The sequence below is a fragment of the Eublepharis macularius genome, chromosome 18 (assembly GCF_028583425.1).
Source record: "Eublepharis macularius isolate TG4126 chromosome 18, MPM_Emac_v1.0, whole genome shotgun sequence".
Taxonomy (NCBI): Eukaryota; Metazoa; Chordata; class Lepidosauria; order Squamata; family Eublepharidae; genus Eublepharis; species Eublepharis macularius.
Genome location: NC_072807.1, coordinates 30,140,234 through 30,166,376, shown reverse-complemented (window position 1 = coordinate 30,166,376; position 26,143 = coordinate 30,140,234). Strand labels below are relative to the sequence as shown.

Sequence of the window (26,143 nt, the reverse complement as noted above, 5' to 3'; positions counted from 1 at the left end):
CAGCATTCTGTACCAACTGAAATTTTCCAACAGTCTTCAGGGGCAATCCAATGCAAAGGGCACTGCAGTAATCTACTCTAGATACAACCAGGGCATGTTTTAGAGACACCTGTTGTAAACCTTTCAGGTGTGAGCCTCTGTATAAGGGTCTAGAAGAGCTGCATTGAGGGAAATATTGTAGGCTTTTGTTGCTTGCTACAAGTTTTCAGGGCTTGTATACCTGCATGGCTTGTCCAGACATTGTGAATAAAGTGGCAGAAAAATATGAGGTAATTCAAATTCAGTAGGTACTCTGTTTCAGAATTATTTGTATATAAATTAGCTCATTTTATGACAAAGCTGTAGCCGTTGCACAATGGGGAATGGTTCTTGCTAAGTGAACCAGTCAGGATCTGTTTATTTCATTAATTGTAATGTCAGGAATGGTGCTGAGGCTGTTGGGACAGGAAAGAATCACAGTTGAGCGACTGCTGTGGGATGATTTTTTTGTTTGTTTGCTTTTGATTTTCATGGGTGGGAGAAGCTAAGCATTCACCTCAGTTAGTTCCCCAGGACCGCTGAGAATGAGGAGGCAGCAGTTGGGAAGCAATATAGAATGAAGGGAAATTAAGAGAAAAGAGACAAGATGTTGTAGTCAGTAAATGTTTGAGTTGGTGGCTATAATAGGACCCAAAAAACATTGTTAGATCTATTAGGAATTAGATCTTGGCATCGAGTTTCTAAATCTTAGAAGCTGGCTACCTGGTATGCTAACTACAGTCAAATTAGTCATGGGGAGCCACTGAGGTGGCCAAAATGTCTGACCTCAGCAGTGGACCACACTGTAATACCTTTCTTTGCATGAATTGATAATTCATGTGTGTGGCCATTAGAGTCCATCTAACCTAGTGCCACACTGACTGGCAGCCTCCTCCAAGATTTCAGGCAAAGGTTGTTCCAAAGACCTGCTGCTTGAAAGAATTTTTAACTGGAGATGCCCGGATTGAGCCTGAAACCTTCTTGCACATGTTTTTCTGATGACCCATGTAGCCCTTGTCATGAAGATAAAGGGTAGTTAAGAGGCATTAGTACACAGTATAAATAGGAACCAGGGCCTCCCTTTTAATTGTTGCCAGGGAACTAAATGGTTCATTGTCTGCCTGGTTTCTGTTACAGCTCCTGACAGTTTCTGCTTTTTTAAACAAATACTTCGTCAAATAAAAAAGAGAAAAGTTCTTTATAGTTCAGCTCCAACTGTTCTCCATCTCTTTCTTTTAAAAATAAAATTGCTGCTTTTCCTATTTAATATCTACCAATAATGTATGATTTTTATTTTGCAGGCATAGTCTTAGTGGCCATAAATCCTTATGAACAGCTGCCTATCTATGGGGAAGATATCATCAATGCATACAGCGGCCAGAACATGGGGGATATGGACCCACACATATTTGCTGTGGCGGAGGAGGCATATAAACAAATGGCAAGGTTTGTGGAATGGAGACTTCTTTGCTTTTCTAGAAATTTCAGGGAAACTTCTGGCAGGGTTTTTCCAACATTCAAATGTTTTAAAGTAATACTGCGTAGGCTAACTGACTTCTAGTTTCAGGGTATTGGCCTTTTGTCACCAGGGTCTTGGATACTTCTTGTCTTGAGGCCACATGAATCCCTAGGTCTACTCAACAAGACCAGATGGCTAGGCCTTCTTTTCATGATTAAATACAGACATCTACAGCAAAGGAACATGCCTTTTTATGTTGGCATGGGGCAGAGGGGGAGGGGGGAAGAAAATACTTAAAAATGTTAGAAGCCACTCTGATGATCTTATGGTGAAAAAGAATTATATAAATCTATTAAATACATAGCTCCATTGTATGGCATGAGCTACCTGAGCCTGTGTTGTAATTTAACTTTTGTATTTATGAAAATATCTATACTTCTCCTTTCTCATAGACCATGGGGTCTCAGAGCAGCTGCTGTGATTTATTTATTGGTTCGTGACAGTTGTTCTTTTCTTTTGATGGTGGGTTTTTTAAGTTTAATGTTGGGATCTTTATTATGTTTTTTTTCTTTTATTTTGTCTTATTGAATGTGGATCTTCGCATGGAAGCTGGCTTGAGAGCATTGCTGAGATGGGTTATAAACATTTTAAATAAAATAAGTGTTTTGAATTTTTGCATGTCTGTTGAGCAATGCTGTGTTAGTATCAGTAATGCCCAGGAATATGCTTAGAGTGCGCGCGTGTGCATGCGTGCGTGTGAGTGAAAGAGAGAGCGACCCTTTTTCTTTTCTGTGTGATAGTTTCTAAAGAAATTTATTTTTTTAAATCAAACTGTCTTACAAATAGTGTTGGGTGCATTGCATTGGTGGTGTAAATTCAGGGTTTGTCTGGAAGCTGCAGCCTGTGTTTGGATCTGACCTGATTTAGGATCCCACTGGCTCTGCACTTTAACTGATGCTCCCCCCATCGCAGTACAGAAGTTTCTCATGAATTGGACTACAGATGTGTAGCCAAGATATACGTTATTGCTTACAGTTTCAGTTGTCTTGTGTCATAGTAGCAGGTATAGCAGATATAAATTCATTCTCTTTGGCCTGGAAGTTAGATAGGGATCTTTCTCTGAAGAAGGAAATCAGCTTCAGTCAAGAGTTACAGTTAAGCATGAGGCAGCATTAGGAATTGGCAGGAAGCCACTGGAAAGCTTGAGCTGCAGGAGGTCTGTGATCGTATCCCATGATTTGTTTTCTTTTGACAGGTGCCTCTATCTTTTTCGAGTCTGGGCTGACAACAGCTTGGGGTGTGTGTGCATGGAATTTTGATTGGGGAATGCTGAGAGGGTGAGAGGAGGATTAAAATGTGCCAGAGCCAGTGTGGTGTAGAGGTTAGAGGGTCAGACTAGGATGTGGGAGACCCAGCTTCAAATCTCCACTCTGCCATGGAATCTTGCTGGATGACCTTGGGCCAGATGCGCGCACTCTCAGCCTGACCTACTTCACAGGGTTGTTGTGAGGACAAAATGAAGGTGAGGATAATGATGAAAGCCACATAGGGGAGAAAGTAAATAAATGAAGTAAAATAAAAATAAAGAATTCCTCTGCCACTACAACCATCACAAAAAAAAGTTGTGAGATCTGATCTCTGTTCTCCTGTGTCACCTTTGCTTCATCTTCTAGGGTAACCTTTTAGCTTCGCATCAGGATACTTTCTTGGCTTCCATATGGTACAGCATGGCCTCAGGTCACATGATATAGCCATATTTAGAGACCAGTTCAGGTTATTGTCCTGATACAACCCTGTGTGTCAGAAGAACGAAGTATTGGATGCTGGAAAGGGGGGGGCGGTTGTCTCTGGACCCTCAGGTAGTAGTCATCGAGCCAATCCCTCTTGCATGGGCAAGGAAAAGAAAGTGCCTTCAGGGAACTGAGCTTCTTCTGTCTCCTGCTTCCAAGAATATATATCCTTGCCAACAGCATTAGACACTGGTGATTCATCCCTAGAAGTGCCCTCTGCCCTTGGAATCCTGCCGTTGCCATCATACCAGTTCCAGACATGGCAGGAGGAGACGTGCCAGCCTCACGTGCCTCAGAAATGGTAGGCAGTGCCTTCAACTGACAGCAGATCCCAGGGAGTTGGGCTTAGAGTGTGTAAATATTCTTTGCTCTGGTTTGTGATGAAGACTAGAGCCCAAGATGGGATTTTGTTTGCAATAATTATTTGTCTGTGGAACAAGCTGCCAGGGTAGATTGTAGAATCCTTTACCTTACTAAATACTTTTAGTGAGCCCTTTGGAGAACTCCTCTTTTAGAATGAAAGAGCAGCTTTCACCAGTGGACTCCTCCTGGCCAAACTTGAGGGTTCCTCCACACGTTTGGGAAACAAATGCTCATTTATTTCTCAAGAAAGAAGATGAAAACAGGCCTATTAAAGCCATGGAGCCTTCTAAGCCTGGATGGGGGTGTGGGGACCAAGTCTGAAAGGACTGTAGGAGATGCACAAGGAACTCTTGTTTAGTGTGGATATTCAGTGTAGAATAGACAGCACCAGTTTATTCTACTTATGTAGAGTCACTGTGTGCCAAGAACTTGCCAAGTGGTGTTAGAAAAGAGCTTTCTTTATTTAAAACCTACATTCCTCTGAAGTGGCTTTCAATGGGATCATAATTAAAACCACTATTTTCAGTAACACGCAAGGTGGAACAGACCATCAAAACCATGAACATATAAAAATAAAAGAATAAATGAGCTGAGCAAATAACATCCACAATTCAGTGTTGGCAGAAGCTAACAGTGCAATCCTATGGAGAGTTACTCCAGTCTAAGCCCATTGACTTCAGTGGGCTTAGACTGGAGTAACTCTCCATAGGATTGCACTCTCACTACCAGAATGTCACCACCACTACTAACTCAAACCATCTTTGATAACCTGTTGATATTTTAGGTTGGCATTGAAATTGATAGTATTTATAAACATCTGTTTTTAGTTTAGCATCTCAGTGTGCAGCTGATACTGTGTCTGGGGCAGTTATTAGCAGAGAATGACCAGACCTCAGATGTAAGTGACGCAAAATGCCTGAGAAGCGTTGCTTGATTCTGAACCTCTTTGCAAGTGCATGTTAGGGGTTGAGAACATGAAATATGGGATGAACACGCCTACTAACTTCCCCCCTTTGTAAACAGGCGTAGGGTCTGAACAGAGCTTTAACTTCAAATAGTAAATCAGGTTGTGAAAGTATATGCCACCTTTCACTGTGATTTCTCAAGCTCTGGTATTGCATTGCACTGTGTGGTATGGTGTGTGTACTTTCCCTAGCGTCCTTAAAAGTAAGTGTGGAGTTTGAAGTTGGTATATGGGCTTGAAATACAGAATGTTGTCCTTGGTATGTGCGCTGAGTTTAATTCCTGTGTTGGAATCTTCAAAGGAGACAATAAAGGGTTTTGCATTATCCCCCCTCCCTTTGAAAAAGGGTATGCAGGTGAAGCTGATATTCAGCTTATTGTAGATAAGTGCTGAACTGGCATTTCCTGTTCCTCCCATTTATTGCCATTTACATTAATAACTTTTGCTTGACTGCACATCTGGCCTTATGTGCCTACAAATGCAATCTAGTGCAAGTGAACTGTGCCTACATCACATTGAAATCAGTGAGGTTACCGTCTAGTGTTTTATGTATTTAAATCTCCATTGATTTCCATGGAAGTTAGATGTGTTGTGGATGTAATGATGAGGATGGAACAGGAAAAGGAAATTATATGCACTTCTGACTCTTCACGCTTTCCCACTAGATCCCTTGTCGAGGTCCTTTTGCATCTTCCAACAGGTGTAAAACGCCCTCTTTGGATATGTTAGTGCAGGTAGCAAAAAGGGCAAGTTAGTCAATTGTGTTTTCTGACTTTCATCACTCTTGAAATGACTTCATGGTGCAATGATGTGGGAAACTCTGGAAGCGCTTGCTTACAGTCTTAAAAGATTTGGAAGAGTTGCACACAAAGAAACAGAACTGGAAAACACTTCCTTTTAAAAATGCTTTGATATATAAAAGAAGCTTATGAATGCAAGATGTTGCTGTTCCAAAACAGAAACTGATGTATCTAAAAGCAGAGGCAGTTTAGATGTCTAAATCTAAAAACAGAGACTGCAGACATCTACAAGATTTCATAAATTGCCATTTGCCTCTGTTTTCACTTTATTTTGTATCCTATATGCATGTTTTCTTGCATACATATTGTTAGGGTTAGTGTTGACCGGAATGTACACAAATCTCCTTCAGAGAATGGCTGAACCTAACTGGTTTCTATTCCAGAGACGAACGGAACCAGTCAATCATCGTAAGTGGGGAATCTGGAGCCGGAAAGACAGTCTCTGCTAAGTATGCAATGAGATATTTTGCCACTGTAAGTGGGTCTGCCAGTGAAGCTAATGTGGAAGAGAAAGTATTGGCTTCCAATCCTATAATGGAGGTAAGAGAGAGGAGGTCTATGTAAAGAGCATTTGCCTGGGGTGCCTGTATGGAGAGGCTTCCCATCAACAATGCTGGGGTTTGAAATGATTCGATCCTTTTCTTTTTGAGCCAGGAAGATAGAAATGAAACCTTAGGACCAGGCACAGTTGGTATTTACTGTGGTGTTTACAGAGCAATCTCAGCAGAGTTAACCCCCTTCTAAGTCCATTGAAGTCAATGAGCTTAGAAGGGTATATCTCTGCTTAGCACAGCACTGTTAATCACCATATAACCTATTAACTCTTTTCCTTCTCCACATCTGTAAGCAGAACAAAAGCCTGGTTGACAGCAGAGCCATCACCCCAACTAAAAGCAGGAAAGCATATGTACTGGCCCAGCTCTAGTTGCTGATAGGCAGCCTTGTTGCTGGGAGTTTTTTCAGAGTTCCAGGTTCAAAAAGCGTTAAACAAGGGCAAGATCCCATTTTCAAGCTGTACTTTGGCTCCCAAGTCTCTCTTATGGCAATCCTAAGCATGTCCTACTCAGAAGTAAGCTCCACTATGTCTAATTGGGCTTACTTGCAGGTATGCATGTATAGGATTGCAACCTTACAGTGCAGTCCTAAGCAGAGTTAAACTTTTCCAAGCCCATGCACTTAGATGGGTGCAACTCTGTTTAGGGTTCCACTGACAGAGGCTGAGCCCGTGGTCACACTTCCTGTTGTTGGCGCAGAGCCTTTTTGCACTGACTCCTTCTATACTGCGATAAGCACATGTGGATTATGCACCAAGACCAGGCATGGATTCTCAGAGAAATTCTGTTGCCAAGAGAATTATTATTATTTATTACATTTCTAACCTGCCCTTCCCACAAGCGGGCTCAGGGCGAGGTACAGCAGTTATAAAAATATAATACAAATATTAAAAACAATTCATAACAGTTTATCATAAAATCAACAAACAGATGTTTGCATTCTTGGTATGAAGGTAGAAACTCCCCAATGGAACACCTGGCTGTTAAATGAAAGAAAAGGAAGGGAATTTTTGCACGCAATACTGCTGCAATTTCTAGAATGTTTTGCACTGCAGAGCAGTATTTTTCTTAAAGGAAGATGGGCTTGCACACAAACACTTCCTTTTCCTGCTTGTGTATTTTTCTCTTTCCTTTAAAACTGGTATAGAGATAGGGTAGATAGAAGAATAACTGGCTCTCCTTATAAACACAGCGTCAGTGCTTGTTTAGATGTTGATCATAGTCCCAGAATTTGTGTACGTGCTATGAAATCAGAAGGGGGGGGGGAGCTTGTGGCTTATGTGCTCCCTCTCCCTGCCAACACCATCTCACTGTCGATCAAAGGTAATGTCCAAACCAGATTATTTGATGCTTGTTTTTATGTGTTCTTGTGAGCTAAACCTGATTTCCAGCATGTGAATCTGGGATCTGCTCCCATTGCATATATGAGCTTCAAGGACAAGTATCATCTGAACAAGCCTTAAGAATTACAAAATTCTTTTTTGTGGTACCCTTTATTGAAGCAGGTTCATTTCAGAGTTATATAGACCTGTGAAAAAGGGTCCAGTTCAACAGACTTTTCATCTTACATACAAGTATTGCAGTTACCTTTAACAGACAATTGACTTTATTGTTTGTTTGCTCTTACCTGCTTTTGCATACAATACTGAAATCTTATCACAAATAAACAAATATTAGTATACTATCAGTCTAGGAAAGCTAACCTCCATTCCATCCAGTGTGGAACAAATCTTAGAGAAATGACTGCTCTCCTGATAGATACCATTATTTTCAGGATGTAGAATTTTAAAGGAAAAGCCTAATTTCGAGAAAAAAGCAACCCAAACACTGTTTCTCTTTTAATAATTTTAATAACTTTCCCTCCTTAAGTATTCCTTGATGTACGAACAAAAGCAGAGATGGTGCTTTCTGTTTTAATGCAACTTTAGCACCGTTGGTTTTGATATATGGTACCTGATAAGGTAATTGTGCCTGGCTTGCTGTGTTGTGTGGAATTTCAAAATAATCCTACAAAACACTTATTGGCACTGAGTGGATTAATGAGTGGGCATGTGCTTTCTTGCCTGTGCCTCCTTGTGTGAAGGGATTTCAATTTTGACAGTTCCAGGAGCAAAGGTGCAGTTTAATGGTTCAGCTCAGGGGGTGACTTTGATCAGGATTAATCTTTCCTACACTTACTGTCTTGTTGCCTTAAATAGATAGGGTTGCATGTGCTGTTCTTGTTTTGCACCCAGTTGTACATTCCCAGCTCAACTGCATTACTTTGTCTTACTAGAAATCTTTGCTGATAAGAGTCAAAGGTTATATTTTGTAATCTGCCTACTGATTGACTGAAAAGGTTTTTTTTTAAAAAAAAATCATGATTGTAATCCGCCTTGGGTCCCAGTGAGAAAGGTGGACTATAAATGAAAACATAATAATTGTAAAAACCCACATAGGACTATCTGCAGATCTGAGCAACTGTTGCCTAAATTCAGCCCCAGACTTGTGAGAAGTCTTAGAGAGCTGCTGTTGTTATTCATCTTGTACCGCTTGCTTAGCCTTGCATCTCATCTTGCTTAGCCTTTTCCCGTTGCTGTCCCCACCCCACCCCACTAGCTGGTATTCAGGGGCAACCTGCCTCTGAACATGGTAGTTCTGTTGAACTATCATAGTTAAATACTGTTGTTAATGGTACTCTATGAATTTGCCAGAGCATGCTATATCTAAGCCACTTAGCAATACCATGCCTTGTTACAGTGAATTCCATAAGTTAATTCTGTAGTATAAAAATAAATGTTTTCATTTGTCTCTCTTGGCATAAGACAAGTCTTTAATTTTCCACATGTGGAGGCCTACTTGTGTGTGTTTTAGAAATCTTGCTGTGTAACATGACTTTTTTTGTGGATATTGCCAAGTTTTGTGTGAGAATCCATACTCACAAATCAAAGGGTGGTTCGTGTAATTTCATGCAGTGAGTTTTCAGTGACCTTTGGGCAGCGCTGTAGTAAATCTGCTAAACCCCTTCCCGATTTGTTTTGCCTTCCAACCCTCACAGTCTATTGGTAATGCCAAAACCACACGGAATGACAACAGCAGTCGGTTTGGGAAGTACATCGAAATTGGTTTTGATAAGAGGTATCGAATCATTGGCGCTAACATGAGAACTTACCTCCTAGAAAAATCAAGAGTGGTGTTCCAGGTAAAATGCATGTATATTTTGTTTTGGTTTGGGGACGTGGGAGATTGTGTTAAAATCCAACAGCAAGAGAGCAAACATTCAGTCTTTTGGGGAGGAGCATCACAGTATTATGCTATGTCTAAGTAAGGTACAGAAGAGGAGAATTGAGGGGCATACAAACATTTTATGATGGCAACCAGATAAAGTTAATAATAATGTCTAGCAGCTCAGCTCTTGATGCAGGATAACGGCACATCTCACTAACCTGTTGTGAAATGACAACACTTTGCATATTAGTTTCACTGAAGAATTTGTCTTCTCCCTAAAGAGGAAGGAAAAAAAGGGCAGGGAAGAGGTCTCTTTTCTGGGTTCAGATATAACAACAAATTGTGGTTTGCCAAACTATGGTTTGAGATGTTGATCTCCCCCTCCTCGCAACCTTGGTACCTGCATGACCATAGAGAAGAAAATGTAGGGCAAGCAGAAAATGAAACTGCTCTAGCAGCTGTCACTGTTAAGTGCTCCTTCCTCTCGTCTTGAGAGGCAGGTCACAGCTATGACTCCACCCTCCACCTTTTGCTTTTGAGAAGATGGATGTCCAGAGATCTGACCAGTAATACAGTGAAGGTTTCAGCTCTCAGGGTGAAAAAGGAAGAAGTCCAAAGCATTTATTGTGGGATGCGGTTAAATGGGAGGAAGCCGTGGCTAATACGTAAGGGTGAAGGATGCACAAAGAAAGGAGAGTTCTTGATTGCCCCAGCATGCACTATATGAAAATGCTGGAGGTGACACCCCTTTTCTTTCACCTTCAGTTAGTCACCCCAGTCACTGGAACATTTGGACGCTCATTTAAGCCTCAAGCTATATATATGAGTTCATCATCACTGACCTTTTCGTATAGGAAACTTAGGGATAAACAGGTTAATAGAAGTGAAGACTGTGTTTGGGTGGGTTAATTATGTTTATTCCTAGAGATTTAAGACACTATTACTTTGATTTCTGTTTACTTCTTTACTAACCTATGAAATAGAATTGACAATTTCATGGAAATAACAGATATTTCATCACTTTTTTTTTAATCAAAGGCAGAAGAAGAGAGAAATTACCATATCTTCTACCAGCTTTGTGCTTCTGCAACTCTGCCTGAATTTAAAACGTTGCGATTAGGTATGAAGTTTATACCTACTGTATTCTCTGTTTTGTCATGTGACAAAACATATGTTGAAGCATTGGCTATTAAAGAGTCATCTTTGTTTCTAGAGATCATTTGTTTTTGGTTATGCCTTGGAATTCTTACTCTGTAAGGATGAATGAAACTTGCTCTCATATGTGTTATAAGCTGTTGCTGTCGTTGAACACGTAGTGGGTGGTTTTATTAGTAATACAGACATATTTAAGGGACATTATGATGTGTCAAACTATTTGTCCATGTGACCCAGAACTGTACTTTGATCTGCATTTGTTCTCCTTGGTCTCAAGAAGCTCTCTTCCCCCGCATCACTGCCGTTATACTTGAAGATGCCAGGGACTGAAGTTAGGACCTTCTTCCTGCTAAACGTAGGCCCTCCTGCTGAGCTTTAGCTGTCCTCCCACACTTGCCCTCCAGATGTTTGACCCTTTGATTCGTCACTAGGAAAATCCATAATAGACAGTACATCTTAATTTGAATCATGGACCTTGAGGGAGCTCGGCCCTAAAAATTCTTGCTTCAGGTTTCCTCTCCGCCGCCGCTGGAGAATTTTCTAGAGCTTCCATGGCTCCGAAGGGGCCGTTTGTCGCGCGCCTCAGCGACCGTTTTCCCGCCCAAACGGTCACGTGATCCTCCAGCGACCAACGGCCCCTTCCCTCAGTTCTCCCTTGCCGCCGCTTGACCAACACACTTCAGCCATAACACCTTAAAAACACCAATTTCCGTTACAGCCACCACATCATTGTGCATTGGAATTCACAGCGGGGTAGGAGGGAGGGTTGTGTCAGCACAGAAGAACTCGATGAACATAAGTTACAGGTATGTTAACCCTGTTTTCATCTTCGTTCTTCTGTGCCTCCACACATGGGAGTGTACCAAGCTTCACACAATAAGGAAGGCGGGGGTGAAGTCCAACACAATTTTATTGAACAAACAAGAGCAACAACAAATAGATATGCACATATACATCTATGTAAAAAACTGTGTAAGGACACATAAATACTCAATATTTACATATATACACCCCAAGGTACATATATACACTCTTTCACTCAAGGGTACCCAGGAGGTACGCCAAGAAGGTCATCCCAAAACTCCTTCAGGAAAAAAGGGAGTGTAGGACAGCCCTAGCCACAGATACATCCTGCTCCGCATTGACATCAATGGCGTAATGCCTGACAAAGGTGTCTGCAGAGGACCATGTGGCTGCCTTACAAATGTTAACCAGGGGCACCCCCCTGAGGAGCGCCGAAGAGGATGCTTGGGACCGCGTGGAGTGGGCCCTGACACGAAGCGGGCAAGCCACCCCTGCCAGGGAATAGGCCTCGCTAATAGCCGTCACAATCCACCTAGACAGGGTCTGTGAGGAAGCCCTGTTACCCTTTTCCTTGGCCCCAAAACATACAAACAGGTGAGGACAGGAGCGGAATTCCTTCGTCCTATCCAGGTAATAGGCTAGGGCCCTCTTCAAGTCTAGGGAATGAAGGGCCTTTTCGCCCTTAGAGGAAGGTTGAGGAAAGAATGCAGGCAGTGAGATATCCTGCGAGAGGTGGAAGGCGGACACCACCTTGGGCAGGAACCCGAGGCAGGGACGCAGGACCACCTTGTTGGGATGAAACACAAGAAAGGGAGGGTCAGACCGCAGTGCAGACAGCTCACTGACCCTTCTGGCCGATGTGACGGCCACCAAGAATGCTACCTTGTAGGATAGCATATCCAAGGGGCATGTAGCCATAGGTTCAAATGGAGGCAACATGAGACGTGAGAGCACCAAGGACAGCGACCACTGAGGCACTGGCGCCGACACAGGTGGGTAAAGATTGTACATGCCCTTAAGGAACTGGCGGGATTGTGGGTGAGAAAACACCGTAGCACCCTCAACTCGGGTGTGAGCAGCTGATATCGCTGCCAGGTGGACCTTGAGGGAGGACACCTTCAAGCCCAGGCCACGCAAGTGGCACAAATACTCGAACACAACCCCCAAGGGACTGCTGTCAGGTACCACTCCTTTAGCAAGCGCCCAGAGCTCAAACCTGCGCCACTTGGCCGCATAAGCGCGCCTAGTGGATGGCCGACGAGCATTCAGGAGGACCCTCTGTACCTCGTCAGTAAAGCCTATCGGGGAGGAACGATCCGCCAAGCCGTTAGGTGCAGCTTCCTGGGATCGTGGTGGACCAGGCTCCCGTTTAGGAGAAGGTCGTGCCGAGGGGGCAGACTCACATATGTCCGTTGGGACATCCGCAGGAGCTTCGGGAACCAAACCTGCCGTGGCCAGAAGGGGGCCACCAGGATGCAGTCCGTCCCGTCCTCCTCTATCTTGCACAGGACCCTGGGAATCAAGGGGAATGGAGGAAACATGTAGTGCAAGCCCTGCGTCCACGTAAACTGGAAGGCATCCCCAATAGAGAGGGGGTCGCTCCCTGCCCTGGAACAGAACGTGTGGGCCTTGGTGGTTGCCGCAGTGGCGAACACGTCTATCACTGGATGACCCCACATCTGGAAGATCGGCCCAACGCACTCTACGTTCAGTTCCCACTCGTGGTCCAGCAAAGGGACCCTGCTGAGGGCATCTGCCCGGGCATTGTCTGACCCAGCCACGTGTATAGCACGGAGCGACACGCCGTTCCTGATAGCCCACTGCCAAGTGAGCGTGGCTTCCCGGCACAGGGCCATGGACACTGTGCCCCCCTGCTGATTCACGTAGTACATGGCAGTCGTGTTGTCCGTCTGCACCAAGACCTGACGATTTCTCAGCAGTGCTGTAAGAGACACAAGTGCGAAACGAATGGCCCTTAGTTCAAGCACATTGATATGGAGGGTCTTTTCCCTCTCAGACCAGACATCCTGCACAGACACATCACCACAGTAAGCCCCCCATCCCAACAGAGAGGCATCAGTGGTAACCGTGACGTCATGGTGCTGATACCCAAAGGGGGTCCCTCTAAACAAGTTGTCATCAGACAGCCACCAGTCCAAGGAGGAGAGGATGACCCTCGGGATAGAGAATTTGAGGGACGGAGGGTGCAGCAGAGCATCGTACCTCCGCACAAACCAGTTCTGGAGCGGGCGCATACGCAGCCTAGCAAAAGGCACCACAGAGGTAGCCGCTGCCATATGCCCTAGTAAGCACTGGATAGTGCGCACAGACTGGAATCGGTTCCTTTTAAACATGGACACCAGACCCCTTAGGGACCGAGCCCTCTCCAAGGGGAGCAGAGCCTTACCCTCCACAGAGTCTAAGAGTGCGCCAATGTAGGACACCTTGCAGCTGGGCACCAGTTTGGACTTCTCCAAGTTCACCAGGAGCCCCAGGCGTTGGCAAGTGCTAAGCACCAAGCCAATGTCCTGCACCAGCCTAGACTCCGATTCAGCCACGATGAGCCAGTCATCGAGGTACGGAAAGATGGTACAGCCTTCTTCCCGTAGGAAGGAAACCACAGGGGCCACACATTCATCTTCGTTCTTCTGTGCCTCCACACATGGGGGACTGCGCAGGCGCAGGCCAGCCGCCGGAGAATTTTCTAGAGCTTCCATGGCTCCGAAGGGGCCGTTTGTCGCGCGCCTCAGCGACCGTTTTCCCGCCCAAACGGTCACGTGATCCTCCAGCGACCAACGGCCCCTTCCCTCAGTTCTCTTCCTGCCGCCGCTTGGAGAGAACGTGAGCTTCGTTGCTCTGTGCTTTTTTGTGCTTCGTGCTTTATTCTGACTGATTGCTTGGCTTTTGACTTCGGACTTCGTGACCTCGACTATTCTTCGGATCTCGTTTTGGACTTTGTTGTGGACTCGGTAATTTGACTCGGACTGTTTTTGACCTTCCTTTCGCGTGCCCCTGAAGATGGCCTCAAAGGCTCTCTTTAAGCATTGCCTCCAATGCCACACGAAAATGGCCAAGACCGATGGCCATGAACTGTGCCTGTTTTGTTTGGGGGAGACCCATAACGTGTCGGCCTGTAAGATTTGCCAGGGCTTCACCAGCAAGGCCCGACAGGAGCGCAAGGCCCGACTGAACTCCTCCCTGTGGCAGAAGGTCATGTCCGGAGGCGCTCCGTTGCCCTCCCCCAAGGCCGGCCCTAGCCCCTCTGCCGAACGGCATTCAAGAGCTGGCTCAGTGGCCTCCGCGAGGTCGGGGTCGAAACCGCGTCCCCCGAGTACCTCGGCGTCGAGAGCGGCCTCTCCAGCGCAGGGACCGGTGCGGCCGCCCCGTAGCGCGTCATCTACCAGGTCGGATCCGAGACCTACGTCGGAGCCGAGGATCCTGGTACCGAGTCCCCGGTCGGAACCAACGTCCGGATCGGTTCCGATGAAGCCTAAGAGGTCGAAGCCGAGGTCCCCTTCGAAGGCGAGGAGCGCGTCAGTTCCGAGGTCTTCTTCGGAACCGGCGAAGAAGAAGAAGAAGACCAAGCATCATCGGTCGCCGCGTCCCGCTCCTCAGGAGGAGATCATCGTGCTTCCTCACACGCCTTCCCCTCATCTGGGCTCCCCTGAGCCAGAAGGCATCTCCGTGCCGGTGCCGGATCCGATGGCCTTCGAGACGTTGCCCGCAGAATTCTCGTCGGGGCCGGAGCCGAGCCCGCGCCGTCGGAGCCGACCATCGCTTGCCCTTCGGTCGCCGAGGCTGGAACCGAGCCCGTCTCCTCGTCGGAGCCGTCCGTCGCCTGTCCGTCCGTCTCCACCTCCGGTCGGTCGTGAGCGGCATGGTTCCGGGGACAGTGTCCGATCAGTCCGGTCCACTGCGTCCCGGCATCGACAGGCTTCCTACCTCCCCTCGCCATACCGTTGCCAATGGGAGGGGGCACCTGCGGGCTTCTCCGTGTCGGAAAAGAGGCCTTCGACATCGAGGTCGGCGTGGGCTCCCCCTCCACTCCGGGCTCAGGAATCCGAGCTCGGTTCCGATGAGGAGGAAGTGGAGAGTTTTGGCTACCAGTCGGAGTCCTGGTCCGAACCATCGCCAGCTGAGGAGCTAGTGCCATCTGCGGACTCGCCATTCGAGGATCTCCGCATCTACGCTGACCAGATGGCAAGGATGGCCCAGGCTCTAGAGATGGATATCTCTTCAGCAGTCCCCCAGACCAAGGACAAGCTCCTCAAGCGTATTTACGGGGATAATCCGGCGTACGTTGGGTTTCCAATGCTCGAGGGTATTGAGGAAATCGTGGAGAAGGTATGGCAGGTGCCCTGTGATCAGCCTCCAACATCCAAGAGGATTGAGCAGCTCTACAAGATCAAGCAGGGCACCTGGCCGGCGTTGGTGAAGCACCCTCCACCTTCCTCCTTAGTCACGGAGGAATTCAACCCCCGACGGTCGGGTCACTCCTCGGTGCCTGCCGATAAGGAGGGCAAGAAGCTGGATGCCATGGGCAGGCACCAGTACATTGTCTCTTCACTGGGTCTGAGGATCGCCAACTACCAGACCATCATGGCAGGGTACCAGCTGTACCTCTGGGAGAAGTTGGCATCCTATACCCGAGACCTCCCGCCTGAGCAGAAGGCTGTGGTGTCCCTGCTGCAAACAGAGGCTGTCCGGCTGTCTAAACAGCAAATGAATGCTGGGAGCCACGCTGCTGACACTGCTGCTAGAGGGATGGCTTCGGCGGTGGTCCTCAGGCGCCACTCTTGGTTACGGTCTACGGCCCTGTCCCAAGAGGTGCGTTCCAGGGTGGAGAGCATGCCCTTTGAAGGGGACTCGCTGTTCTCCAAGTCCACCGACGAGACCCTGAAAAAGAAAAAAGAGGACAGGCAGACGGCGCGGTCCTTGGGTCTGGCTCCTGCGGACAAGCCCTCCTCCAGGCCACGGTACGCTCCCCGCTCCGGCCCTTACCACTACCAGGGCAGATACCAACTGCAGCGGCCGGGTTTCCAGCAGTATCCTGCCTACCAGCAGTGGCCTTACCCTCCCGCACAACAGCAGAGGAGGCGTCGGCCCTTCAAGCCTCGTCCGGCACATCAACCAGCCCAGCAGAAAGATCAGCAGGGCGCCGGGAGGCAGTACTGACGGGTCACGCCAGCCGTATCCCCGAACTTTTCGGACAGACTGAGTCCACTCCTCTCTGAGTGGGAGTCAATAACATCTGACTCATGGGTCTTAACGATTGTTGAACTGGGATACGGGCTGGAGTTCGTTGAGCTGCCTAGATGCAGTTCGCCCCTGACAGCTGTCAATAACACTATGGCCGAGCTGGATGCGGAGATCGTGTCGCTCTTGGCCAAGGGTGCTGTGGAAGAATTGCCCTATGAGGACTCTGTAAAGGGATTCTTCTCTAGGTTCTTCTTGGTCCCCAAGAAGGATGGGGGCTTACGTCCCATTTTGGATCTGAGGGGCCTTAATGCCTTCCTCAAGGTGACCAAATTCAAAATGGTTACGTTGATGGCTGTGATCGCCTTGCTGAAGCAGGGAGATTGGTTTGCGGTTCTTGACTTAAAGGACGCATACTTTCACGTGGGCATACGGAAGGAGCACAGGAAATACCTGAGCTTTGTTTACCGGCAAAGGGTTTTCCGGTATAAGGTGCTCCCCTTTGGCCTGTCCACTGCCCCACGAGTGTTCACTAAATGTGTGGCCCCTGTGGTTTCCTTCCTACGGGAAGAAGGCTGTACCATCTTTCCGAACCTCGATGACTGGCTCATCGTGGCTGAATCGGAGTCTAGGCTGGTGCAGGACATTGGCTTGGTGCTTAGCACTTGCCAACGCCTGGGGCTCCTGGTGAACTTGGAGAAGTCCAAACTGGTGCCCAGCTGCAAGGTGTCCTACATTGGCGCACTCTTAGACTCTGTGGAGGGTAAGGCTCTGCTCCCCTTGGAGAGGGCTCGGTCCCTAAGGGGTCTGGTGTCCATGTTTAAAAGGAACCGATTCCAGTCTGTGCGCACTATCCAGTGCTTACTAGGGCATATGGCAGCGGCTACCTCTGTGGTGCCTTTTGCTAGGCTGCGTATGCGCCCGCTCCAGAACTGGTTTGTGCGGAGGTACGATGCTCTGCTGCACCCTCCGTCCCTCAAATTCTCTATCCCGAGGGTCATCCTCTCCTCCTTGGACTGGTGGCTGTCTGATGACAACTTGTTTAGAGGGACCCCCTTTGGGTATCAGCACCATGACGTCACGGTTACCACTGATGCCTCTCTGTTGGGATGGGGGGCTTACTGTGGTGATGTGTCTGTGCAGGATGTCTGGTCTGAGAGGGAAAAGACCCTCCATATCAATGTGCTTGAACTAAGGGCCATTCGTTTCGCACTTGTGTCTCTTACAGCACTGCTGAGAAATCGTCAGGTCTTGGTGCAGACGGACAACACGACTGCCATGTACTACGTGAATCAGCAGGGGGGCACAGTGTCCATGGCCCTGTGCCGGGAAGCCACGCTCACTTGGCAGTGGGCTATCAGGAACGGCGTGTCGCTCCGTGCTATACACGTGGCTGGGTCAGACAATGCCCGGGCAGATGCCCTCAGCAGGGTCCCTTTGCTGGACCACGAGTGGGAACTGAACGTAGAGTGCGTTGGGCCGATCTTCCAGATGTGGGGTCATCCAGTGATAGACGTGTTCGCCACTGCGGCGACCACCAAGGCCCACACGTTCTGTTCCAGGGCAGGAAGCGACCCCCTCTCTATTGGGGATGCCTTCCAGTTTACGTGGATGCAGGGCTTGCACTACATGTTTCCTCCATTCCCCTTGATTCCCAGGGTCCTGTGCAAGATAGAGGAGGACGGGACGGACTGCATCCTGGTGGCCCCCTTCTGGCCACGGCAGGTTTGGTTCCCGAAGCTCCTGCGGATGTCCCAACGGACATATGTGAGTCTGCCCCCTCGGCACGACCTTCTCCTAAACGGGAGCCTGGTCCACCACGATCCCAGGAAGCTGCACCTAACGGCTTGGCGGATCGTTCCTCCCCGATAGGCTTTACTGACGAGGTACAGAGGGTCCTCCTGAATGCTCGTCGGCCATCCACTAGGCGCGCTTATGCGGCCAAGTGGCGCAGGTTTGAGCTCTGGGCGCTTGCTAAAGGAGTGGTACCTGACAGCAGTCCCTTGGGGGTTGTGTTCGAGTATTTGTGCCACTTGCGTGGCCTGGGCTTGAAGGTGTCCTCCCTCAAGGTCCACCTGGCAGCGATATCAGCTGCTCACACCCGAGTTGAGGGTGCTACGGTGTTTTCTCACCCACAATCCCGCCAGTTCCTTAAGGGCATGTACAATCTTTACCCACCTGTGTCGGCGCCAGTGCCTCAGTGGTCGCTGTCCTTGGTGCTCTCACGTCTCATGTTGCCTCCATTTGAACCTATGGCTACATGCCCCTTGGATATGCTATCCTACAAGGTAGCATTCTTGGTGGCCGTCACATCGGCCAGAAGGGTCAGTGAGCTGTCTGCACTGCGGTCTGACCCTCCCTTTCTTGTGTTTCATCCCAACAAGGTGGTCCTGCGTCCCTGCCTCGGGTTCCTGCCCAAGGTGGTGTCCGCCTTCCACCTCTCGCAGGATATCTCACTGCCTGCATTCTTTCCTCAACCTTCCTCTAAGGGGGAAAAGGCCCTTCATTCCCTAGACTTGAAGAGGGACCTAGCCTATTACCTGGATAGGACGAAGGAATTCCGCTCCAGTCCTCACCTGTTTGTATGTTTTGGGGCCAAGGACAAGGGTAACAGGGCTTCCTCACAGACCCTGTCTAGGTGGATTGTGACGGCCATTAGCAAGGCCTATTCCCTGGCAGGGGTGGCTTGCCCGCTTCGTGTCAGGGCCCACTCCACGCGGTCCCAAGCATCCTCTTCGGCACTCCTCAGGGGGGTGCCCCTGCTTAACATTTGTAAAGCCGCCACATGGTCCTCTGCAGACACTTTTGTCAGGCATTACGCCATTGATGTCAATGCGGAGCAGGATGTATCTGTGGCTAGGGCTGTCCTACACTCCCTTTTTTCCTGAGGGAGTTTTGGGATGACTTTCTTGGTGTACCTGCTGGGTACCCTTGAGTGAAAGAGTGTATATATGTACCTTGGGGTGTATATATGTAAATATTGAGTATTTATGTGTCCTTACACAATTTTTTACATAGTTGTATATATGCATATCTATTTGTTGTTGCTCTTGTTTGTTCAATAAAATTGTGTTGGACTTCACCCCCGCCTTCCTTATTGTGTGAAGCTTGGTACACTCCCATGTGTGGAGGCACAGAAGAACGAAGATGAAAACAGGGTTAACATACCTGTAACTTATGTTCATCGAGTTCTTCTGTGCTGACACACAACCCTCCCTCCTACCCCGCTGTGAATTCCAATGCACAATGATGTGGTGGCTGTAACGGAAATTGGTGTTTTTAAGGTGTTATGGCTGAAGTGTGTTGGTCAAGCGGCGGCAAGGGAGAACTGAGGGAAGGGGCCGTTGGTCGCTGGAGGATCACGTGACCGTTTGGGCGGGAAAACGGTCGCTGAGGCACGCGACAAACGGCCCCTTCGGAGCCATGGAAGCTCTAGAAAATTCTCCGGCGGCTGGCCTGCGCCTGCGCAGTCCCCCATGTGTGTCAGCACAGAAGAACTCGATGAACATAAGTTACAGGTATGTTAACCCTGTTTACATCTTAATTTGAATCATGGACCTTGAGGGAGCTCGGCCCTAAAAATTCTTGCTTCAGGTTTCCTCTCATAATGCCAGTCTCCAAGTCTTGCTTTGTGTTGTTGATCTTTACTGGCTAACACAGACTTTCATGTGAAGATCTTCTTGTATGTATTTTGTTTTATTTATGTCATTTATAGTCCACCTTTCTCATTGAGACTCAAGGCGGATTACACAATGTGAGATTAGTACAGTTGGTATCAAGGACATTTTCATGAACAATGCCAGAGGGTAAATACATACAAATTTACAAGACATAACATTAGCGAGAATCCGATACAGAGTTGAAGAAACGCTGAAACAGAACATAAGCAATTCTATTATGTTTGTTTGTTCATTTTTGGTTCATTTTTTAACAGGGGATGCAAACTATTTTCATTATACAAAGCAAGGGGGCAGTCCTGTGATTGATGGGATTGATGATGCCAAGGAGATGGTGAACACCCGTCGGGCTTGCACTTTGCTAGGTAATTCTCTGAAGCACATCCCTTTTTCTCAGAGACCTTTGGTGGCACTATAGTTACTGTCTTTGTGGTACACTGTGAAATATTAACAACATTAATTTTAGAAACATGAGTGTATACATGGAGTTGAATCCCATACAAAATCTCTACCTCTTGCCTCCCATTGTCACCCAAAGTGCCTTCTCTGCCGCCCCCCCCCCCCCCGGCAGTGATGATCCTGGAGTACAAGAGAAGGGGAGTCAGAGGTCTGTGCAAGTCAAAGATCACTGGAATGTTTACCGTGAACCACAGATAGAGAGCCAGAACAGATGTAAGATTGGGGACATCTGTGATTGTATCTTCTCAGTCTTTGTAAAACCAAGGTCCCTATCTAGATTGGGGTTGTGATTTGAGAAAAGGAACTAACTGAGAATTTTCATGTAAAAAATAGGCAGGCATTGCCAGGGGTTAACAGTGGCAGGTGCAGGAGGAAGGGCTTTGACTAACAGAAGTGAGCAGAAGAGTTCAACCCCCTCCCCCCTGTGCGGAGGGTCTTGATCTGTGTTGGAGCCCTTGTGAGGCAGCTTTTTTAAATACTGGAAAGATCCAGTTGCAGACCTCCCAGCCTGAAGTCTAAGACACTTCCAGGCTTTTAAAAATCAAGGGCCATTCTTCTGCTGTCACATTGGAACTGTCCACCATTTCTGTTTCAATTTCTCTCTTTCTCTCCTTGGACAAAGAAGACTAATTTGTTTATCCTTACAATCACTTTAAACAATAATATTTGTGTTCTGTTGGGGTTTTTTTGGTTAGTTTGCCTTCAAAGTCCTATGCTGGCTGGTTCTTAATTTCTTCTTCATCACTTAGTTTTCTTTTTTCCTACTGATAAAAAGACTTGTTAGATTGTAAGGCAGTCTCTTTATTAATAGTGTGGCGCTTATTTTTCCATATAGGCACTTAAGTATAAAAGAGTATGATCAGAGTTTGGCATGTTAATTGAAGCATGATAGATTTATGCAGTTGCTTATACTTGTTAAAAAGATTCCTAAACCTTTTAAATAAATGATTGTCCTGTAATATTATTGATATATGTTGCTTCCCAGGGAGGATGGCAGTTCTGATCTATTAAGCCTTTTATAGTCCCACATAATGGGATGTAGCAACAGTGTAGGGGTGTTCCCTTTAATGAATTCCTAAATGTTTTATGGCACATCTGTCCCCTGGCACTATCTGGTGCAAAAGCAGATCATATTTCTTAGTGCCTGTGTCAAGAACTCAAGCATAATGCTGTGTCGCAAGAACTCAAGCTTCAGGGCTCTGTGGGCAGGGGGAGCTGATAGCCTAGTGGGGCCAAAGGTCAATAGCAGAGTCCAGGGCAGGCAAGGGTCAGCTTTTGCAAGTGGCCATCTAGAGTTCAGAAGGGCCAGAAGCAGACCAAGACTAGAAGGAAGCCCTGTTCCAAAGGGGAGCAGGACATTAGTATGGCAAGATCTTCTTTTAAAAAGGCAAGGTGCTCAGACTAAGAGCTAAACTACAAGAGACAAATTACACGAGGGCGCTCACGTGAAGGCAGTTGCAATGTTAGATGGGAAGCCGAGTTTTAAAAGACAGATCAGAAGGCTCTGTCAGTTTCCTTTCTCTACAGAGCCAAAAAAGATTGCTCCTCAGGGAGTTTTTTATTTCTTCCTTGCCTCCCAGAAGGGGAGGTAAAACTGACAGAGCCTTGGGGAGGTGAAGAGGAAATAAACAAAACCCCTGAGGAGCAATCTTTGCTGGCTCTGAAGAGAGAGGAAATTGACAGAGCCTTCCAACCTGTCTTTTAAAACTTGGCTTCCCAGCGAACATTGTGATTCCCTTCACATGAGCGTACTTGCGTAATTCATCTCTTGTAGGTTAGCTCTAAGAAGCAAGCTCTGAGGTTGGCGCTCTGTAAGGCCAGCTGGACAGGGATTGGTCCTTGGTCAAGTTGGTCTTAAGTGCTTAATCACTCAGTCAGGTGGTGCAGTTGGTACTTGGGCAGTACCCTTGAATTAACAGAGCTTTGTCTGCATAGTTTGTGGCAGAAACACAGTGCTGGTGGCTCTAGGAGTTAAAACACCACAGCCTGGCTGCTGGGAGTTAGGTCCCCTCCCTAAAGAGAGAGCTCAGTAGCTGAATGCTTGTACATATGCACTGAAAGATAGGTGTTGGTGATTATTTCCCCTTTGCAATGTAATGGGCAGAGAGACTTTTGTTTTCCTTGTTATGCTTGTTAAGATTTTTTCAGCTGTAACTCTTTGTGTCGCTGCCTTTACAAAAGGAGTTTTGATTCATCCTACTTCTCCTGCCAGGTATTGTTGATTCCTATCAGATGGGAATTTTCCAAATCCTTGCCTCTATTCTTCACCTGGGCAATGTGACATTCACATCTCGAGATGCTGACAGCTGTACAATACCAGTAAGTTCCAAATTAGTTTAGAAATGTTATAGAGAGAGAGAGAGAGAGAGAGCGCGAGCGAGCTCTTTAATCCTCCTGGCTGTGTTTAGGTTTGTACACTGTAGCTGTGCTGCAAATATTCAAGCCCATTGTTTTGAACCTTTTCCCCTCATCCTGCAGTGCCCTCAAACATCTTCTTCCCTTTTTATTTCTTCATACCAACTCAGTTACAGCAGACCTCTTTTGAAAGAAAGTCTTTTTGAAGAATAGTATGTTTTGTTTGGAAGAACCTTGCAAGAAGTAAAAGTGGGTCTTTGTCATCTCATGGCTATCAGAAGGCAAACTTGTGATTCTTCCGGAGCTTGTATAGAGATTCTGTGTACTTTCCTAGATGCCAGATTAACCTCATATAAATGCAGAAGTCAACATTTCCATGGGCAAGTGAGAATTGAATTAAGCAACAGGGGCAGTTCCCAGGGGTATTCCATTTGCCAGACCCTTCTTTGTATTCTGTAAAAGCAAGGGCCACTGTTCATGTGGACTGTATCTGAAACAACTTCCCATTGGAAAAGTAGGGTGTAGTTTACCTGCTTGGTAATATTAAGAGAGGCACAGCTGGTAGAAAAGTTCAGTTTTCAAATCTAAGGAAATGATTCTTATTGTAGCCCAAACATGAGCCCCTCAGCATCTTCTGCGATCTCATGGGAGTGGAGTATGAACAGATGGCTCACTGGCTTTGCCACAGGAAACTCGCAACAGCTACCGAGACCTACATCAAGCCAATTCCCAAACTGCAGGCCATCAATGCCAGGGATGCCCTTGCGAAGCACATCTATGCGAATCTCTTTAACTGGATTGTACATCATGTGAACAAAGCTCTGCATTCAACCATGAAGCAGCACTCTTTCATTGGCGTCCTGGACATCTATGGGTGAGTGTCCTCCCGGGAGTATAAATAGAGAGAGGTCAAATAATAAAACAAGTGTGAGTGGTAAGTTTATCAAACATGGTGATGCACCCCAGGGGTGGTTGAAGCATCAGAATGGATGACTTGGATGTGTAAATGTGCCATCACACATCAAACACCAGAGAGGGAAAAAAGTTCATAGCTTTGCATCATCTCAGGGATCATTTTTATTGGAGTCAGTTCATGTATTCAGCTGCAAGTCATCAAGTGACGTCTGGGCATGTATGAACTTCAGACAACTGTTTGCTAAAATGTGTGCGTTAAGATACTCCGGCAATTAGACTTGTCCTTGCAGTGGAAGGGAAGAGAGTGGAAATTTACTCTGTCTAGTTTTGTGGCTGAGAAGATGGTAGCCAGGGAATCTCGATTCTCTGTTCTTCAGTGTGCATGCCATCAACTGATGAATAATTGTGCAATCATCAGAAAGAAACAGTTCATCAAGGATCCTGCAAGCGGAGCTCCAAGTGGTACTGGATGATGAGAAGGAATTCCTGGCCTAGAGTCTGGAATACATTTTTTCTTCCACCCTTTATTTGTTCTCAGTCTCCCCTTCTCCCATACACACACACACACACTCACACACTTCGTTTCAGGGTGGTGGATTTTATGGTCACCTTGTTGGCGGGCTCTGCTATCACTCATTTGATGGTCGTGCTTTCCTCCTGCTAGGGATCTTCAAATTCTAGAAGCGCTGCAAGCAATGTGATTTTTGGATACCTTGCCTTTCTAAGCCCCCCTCCCCTGCCACATGTTGACATAACTGGAGTTTTACTACATAGATGTAAGCGGTCAAGTCATTCACTTTAGTGCTTTGTTTTTCAGGTTTGAGACATTTGAGATCAACAGCTTTGAACAATTTTGTATAAATTATGCCAATGAGAAACTGCAGCAACAATTCAATATGGTAAGTGAGAAAGAACAGTTGGGTCTGACTGTGAGGTCTGCCCACCTAAAGCCAGTTTTGCTAACTGGATCTTTTGAGTAAAGGGTGTGTCCACACCTGCTGCGCATCCTAGAATATGTCCAAGACATAGTCTGCATGAATTGTCCCTAGTTAGAACTCCAGATCCAGAGGGAAAGGTGAAACTATTAGGAAAGAGAATGCCTCTTGAACGGATTACTCACAGGGTAATCCTGGGAAGTGTAAAGAGACATAAAGGTGAAGGTAGTCACCTATGCAAGCACCGAGTCGTTACTGACCCATGGGGTGACATCACATCACGACATTTTCTTGGCAGACTTCTGTTACGGGGTGGTTTGCCATTGCCTTCCCCAGTCATCTACACTTTACCCCCAGAAAACTGGGTACTTATTTTACCAACCTTGGAAGGATGGAAGGCTGAGTCAACCTTGAGCCGGCTACCTCAACATACTGATCACATTAATCAGATCAACTTACAGGTAGGATGAAGGCAGCAACCGAGCTCTCTTCATGAACAGAGCCAGTGGTAGGAAAGGGTACCAGCCTGCTGCTTCAGACAGCAGCTACAGATCTATTGGAGATTAGGACGAGAGGATGCAGGATTATGACCTTTCCTCTCCAGCAGGAGATGCTAAGGAAGGGCTGCAGCCTGCCCCTTAAGGCAGTGTGGTGAAGGTTTTGGGAGCCAGCTGATTTATTCCTCAGCACTCAGGAGGAGGTCTTGGGAAGAAACTAGACTGATGCATAAAGACTCTTGTCTGCAAAGCATCCTCCTGGATACAGCAAAGCTGAACTCCCTCGGAGAAAGGAAATAGCATGAAAGCTCGAGGAACTGTCTGACGTTCTCTTTCTAGCCTATTGCATAGTTTCCTTAAACAGGATCTTGGGTGAGCTGTTCCTTTCTGACCATTATGCTGTTACTCATCAACTGATCTAGATTTTCTTAAATGTTTAATCTTACATGTTAATGAACTAAAAAAAAACCTTCTTAAGTAATTTTTACTTTGAGCAGATTATAGTGAAAGGTTCTTTTACCCACTTTGATTCCCCATTTAATAAAATATTTGGCTTGATTGTAATTTATCTGTCATTTTGGTAAAATGTACCAAGAAGAAGACAAATTCAAAGTCCACAAATTAGCTCTGACAGTCACGTTCTGCCCTCTCCGCCATAGCACGTCTTTAAGCTGGAACAAGAAGAATACATGAGAGAACAAATTCCATGGACCTTGATTGATTTCTATGACAATCAGCCTTGTATTAACCTGATAGAGGCCAAATTGGGCATTTTGGATTTGCTGGATGAGGAATGCAAGGTAGGAGTTCAAATGACCTCAAGTATATTGTTAAGTTTGTTGGTATTCATTGTCACCACTTGCTAGGGAGTGGGTTGAGACGGGGGTAGGAGGATAAAGTTTTTTGCTGTACTGATGTTTCGTTGGGTATCTTATATGCACTAGAGGGGGACCAATAAGGAATCACAGGAGAAGGGAAATCCCATGCCCCACCCC

General features: G+C 46.7%; 1 protein-coding gene across 1 annotated transcript in view; it reads left to right on the top strand.

The window, feature by feature from the left end:
* MYO5A (myosin VA) overlaps positions 1-26,143 on the top strand; it is a 104,951-nt gene that overhangs the window by 29,824 nt on the left and 48,984 nt on the right. The window contains exons 4-12 of the mRNA XM_055002517.1: positions 1,320-1,464; positions 5,778-5,934; positions 8,986-9,129; positions 10,194-10,275; positions 20,245-20,352; positions 22,659-22,765; positions 23,410-23,675; positions 24,534-24,615; positions 25,808-25,948. Of these exons, the coding sequence (XP_054858492.1) occupies positions 1,320-1,464; positions 5,778-5,934; positions 8,986-9,129; positions 10,194-10,275; positions 20,245-20,352; positions 22,659-22,765; positions 23,410-23,675; positions 24,534-24,615; positions 25,808-25,948 (1,232 nt within the window). The remainder of the gene's footprint in view (positions 1-1,319; positions 1,465-5,777; positions 5,935-8,985; positions 9,130-10,193; positions 10,276-20,244; positions 20,353-22,658; positions 22,766-23,409; positions 23,676-24,533; positions 24,616-25,807; positions 25,949-26,143) is intronic.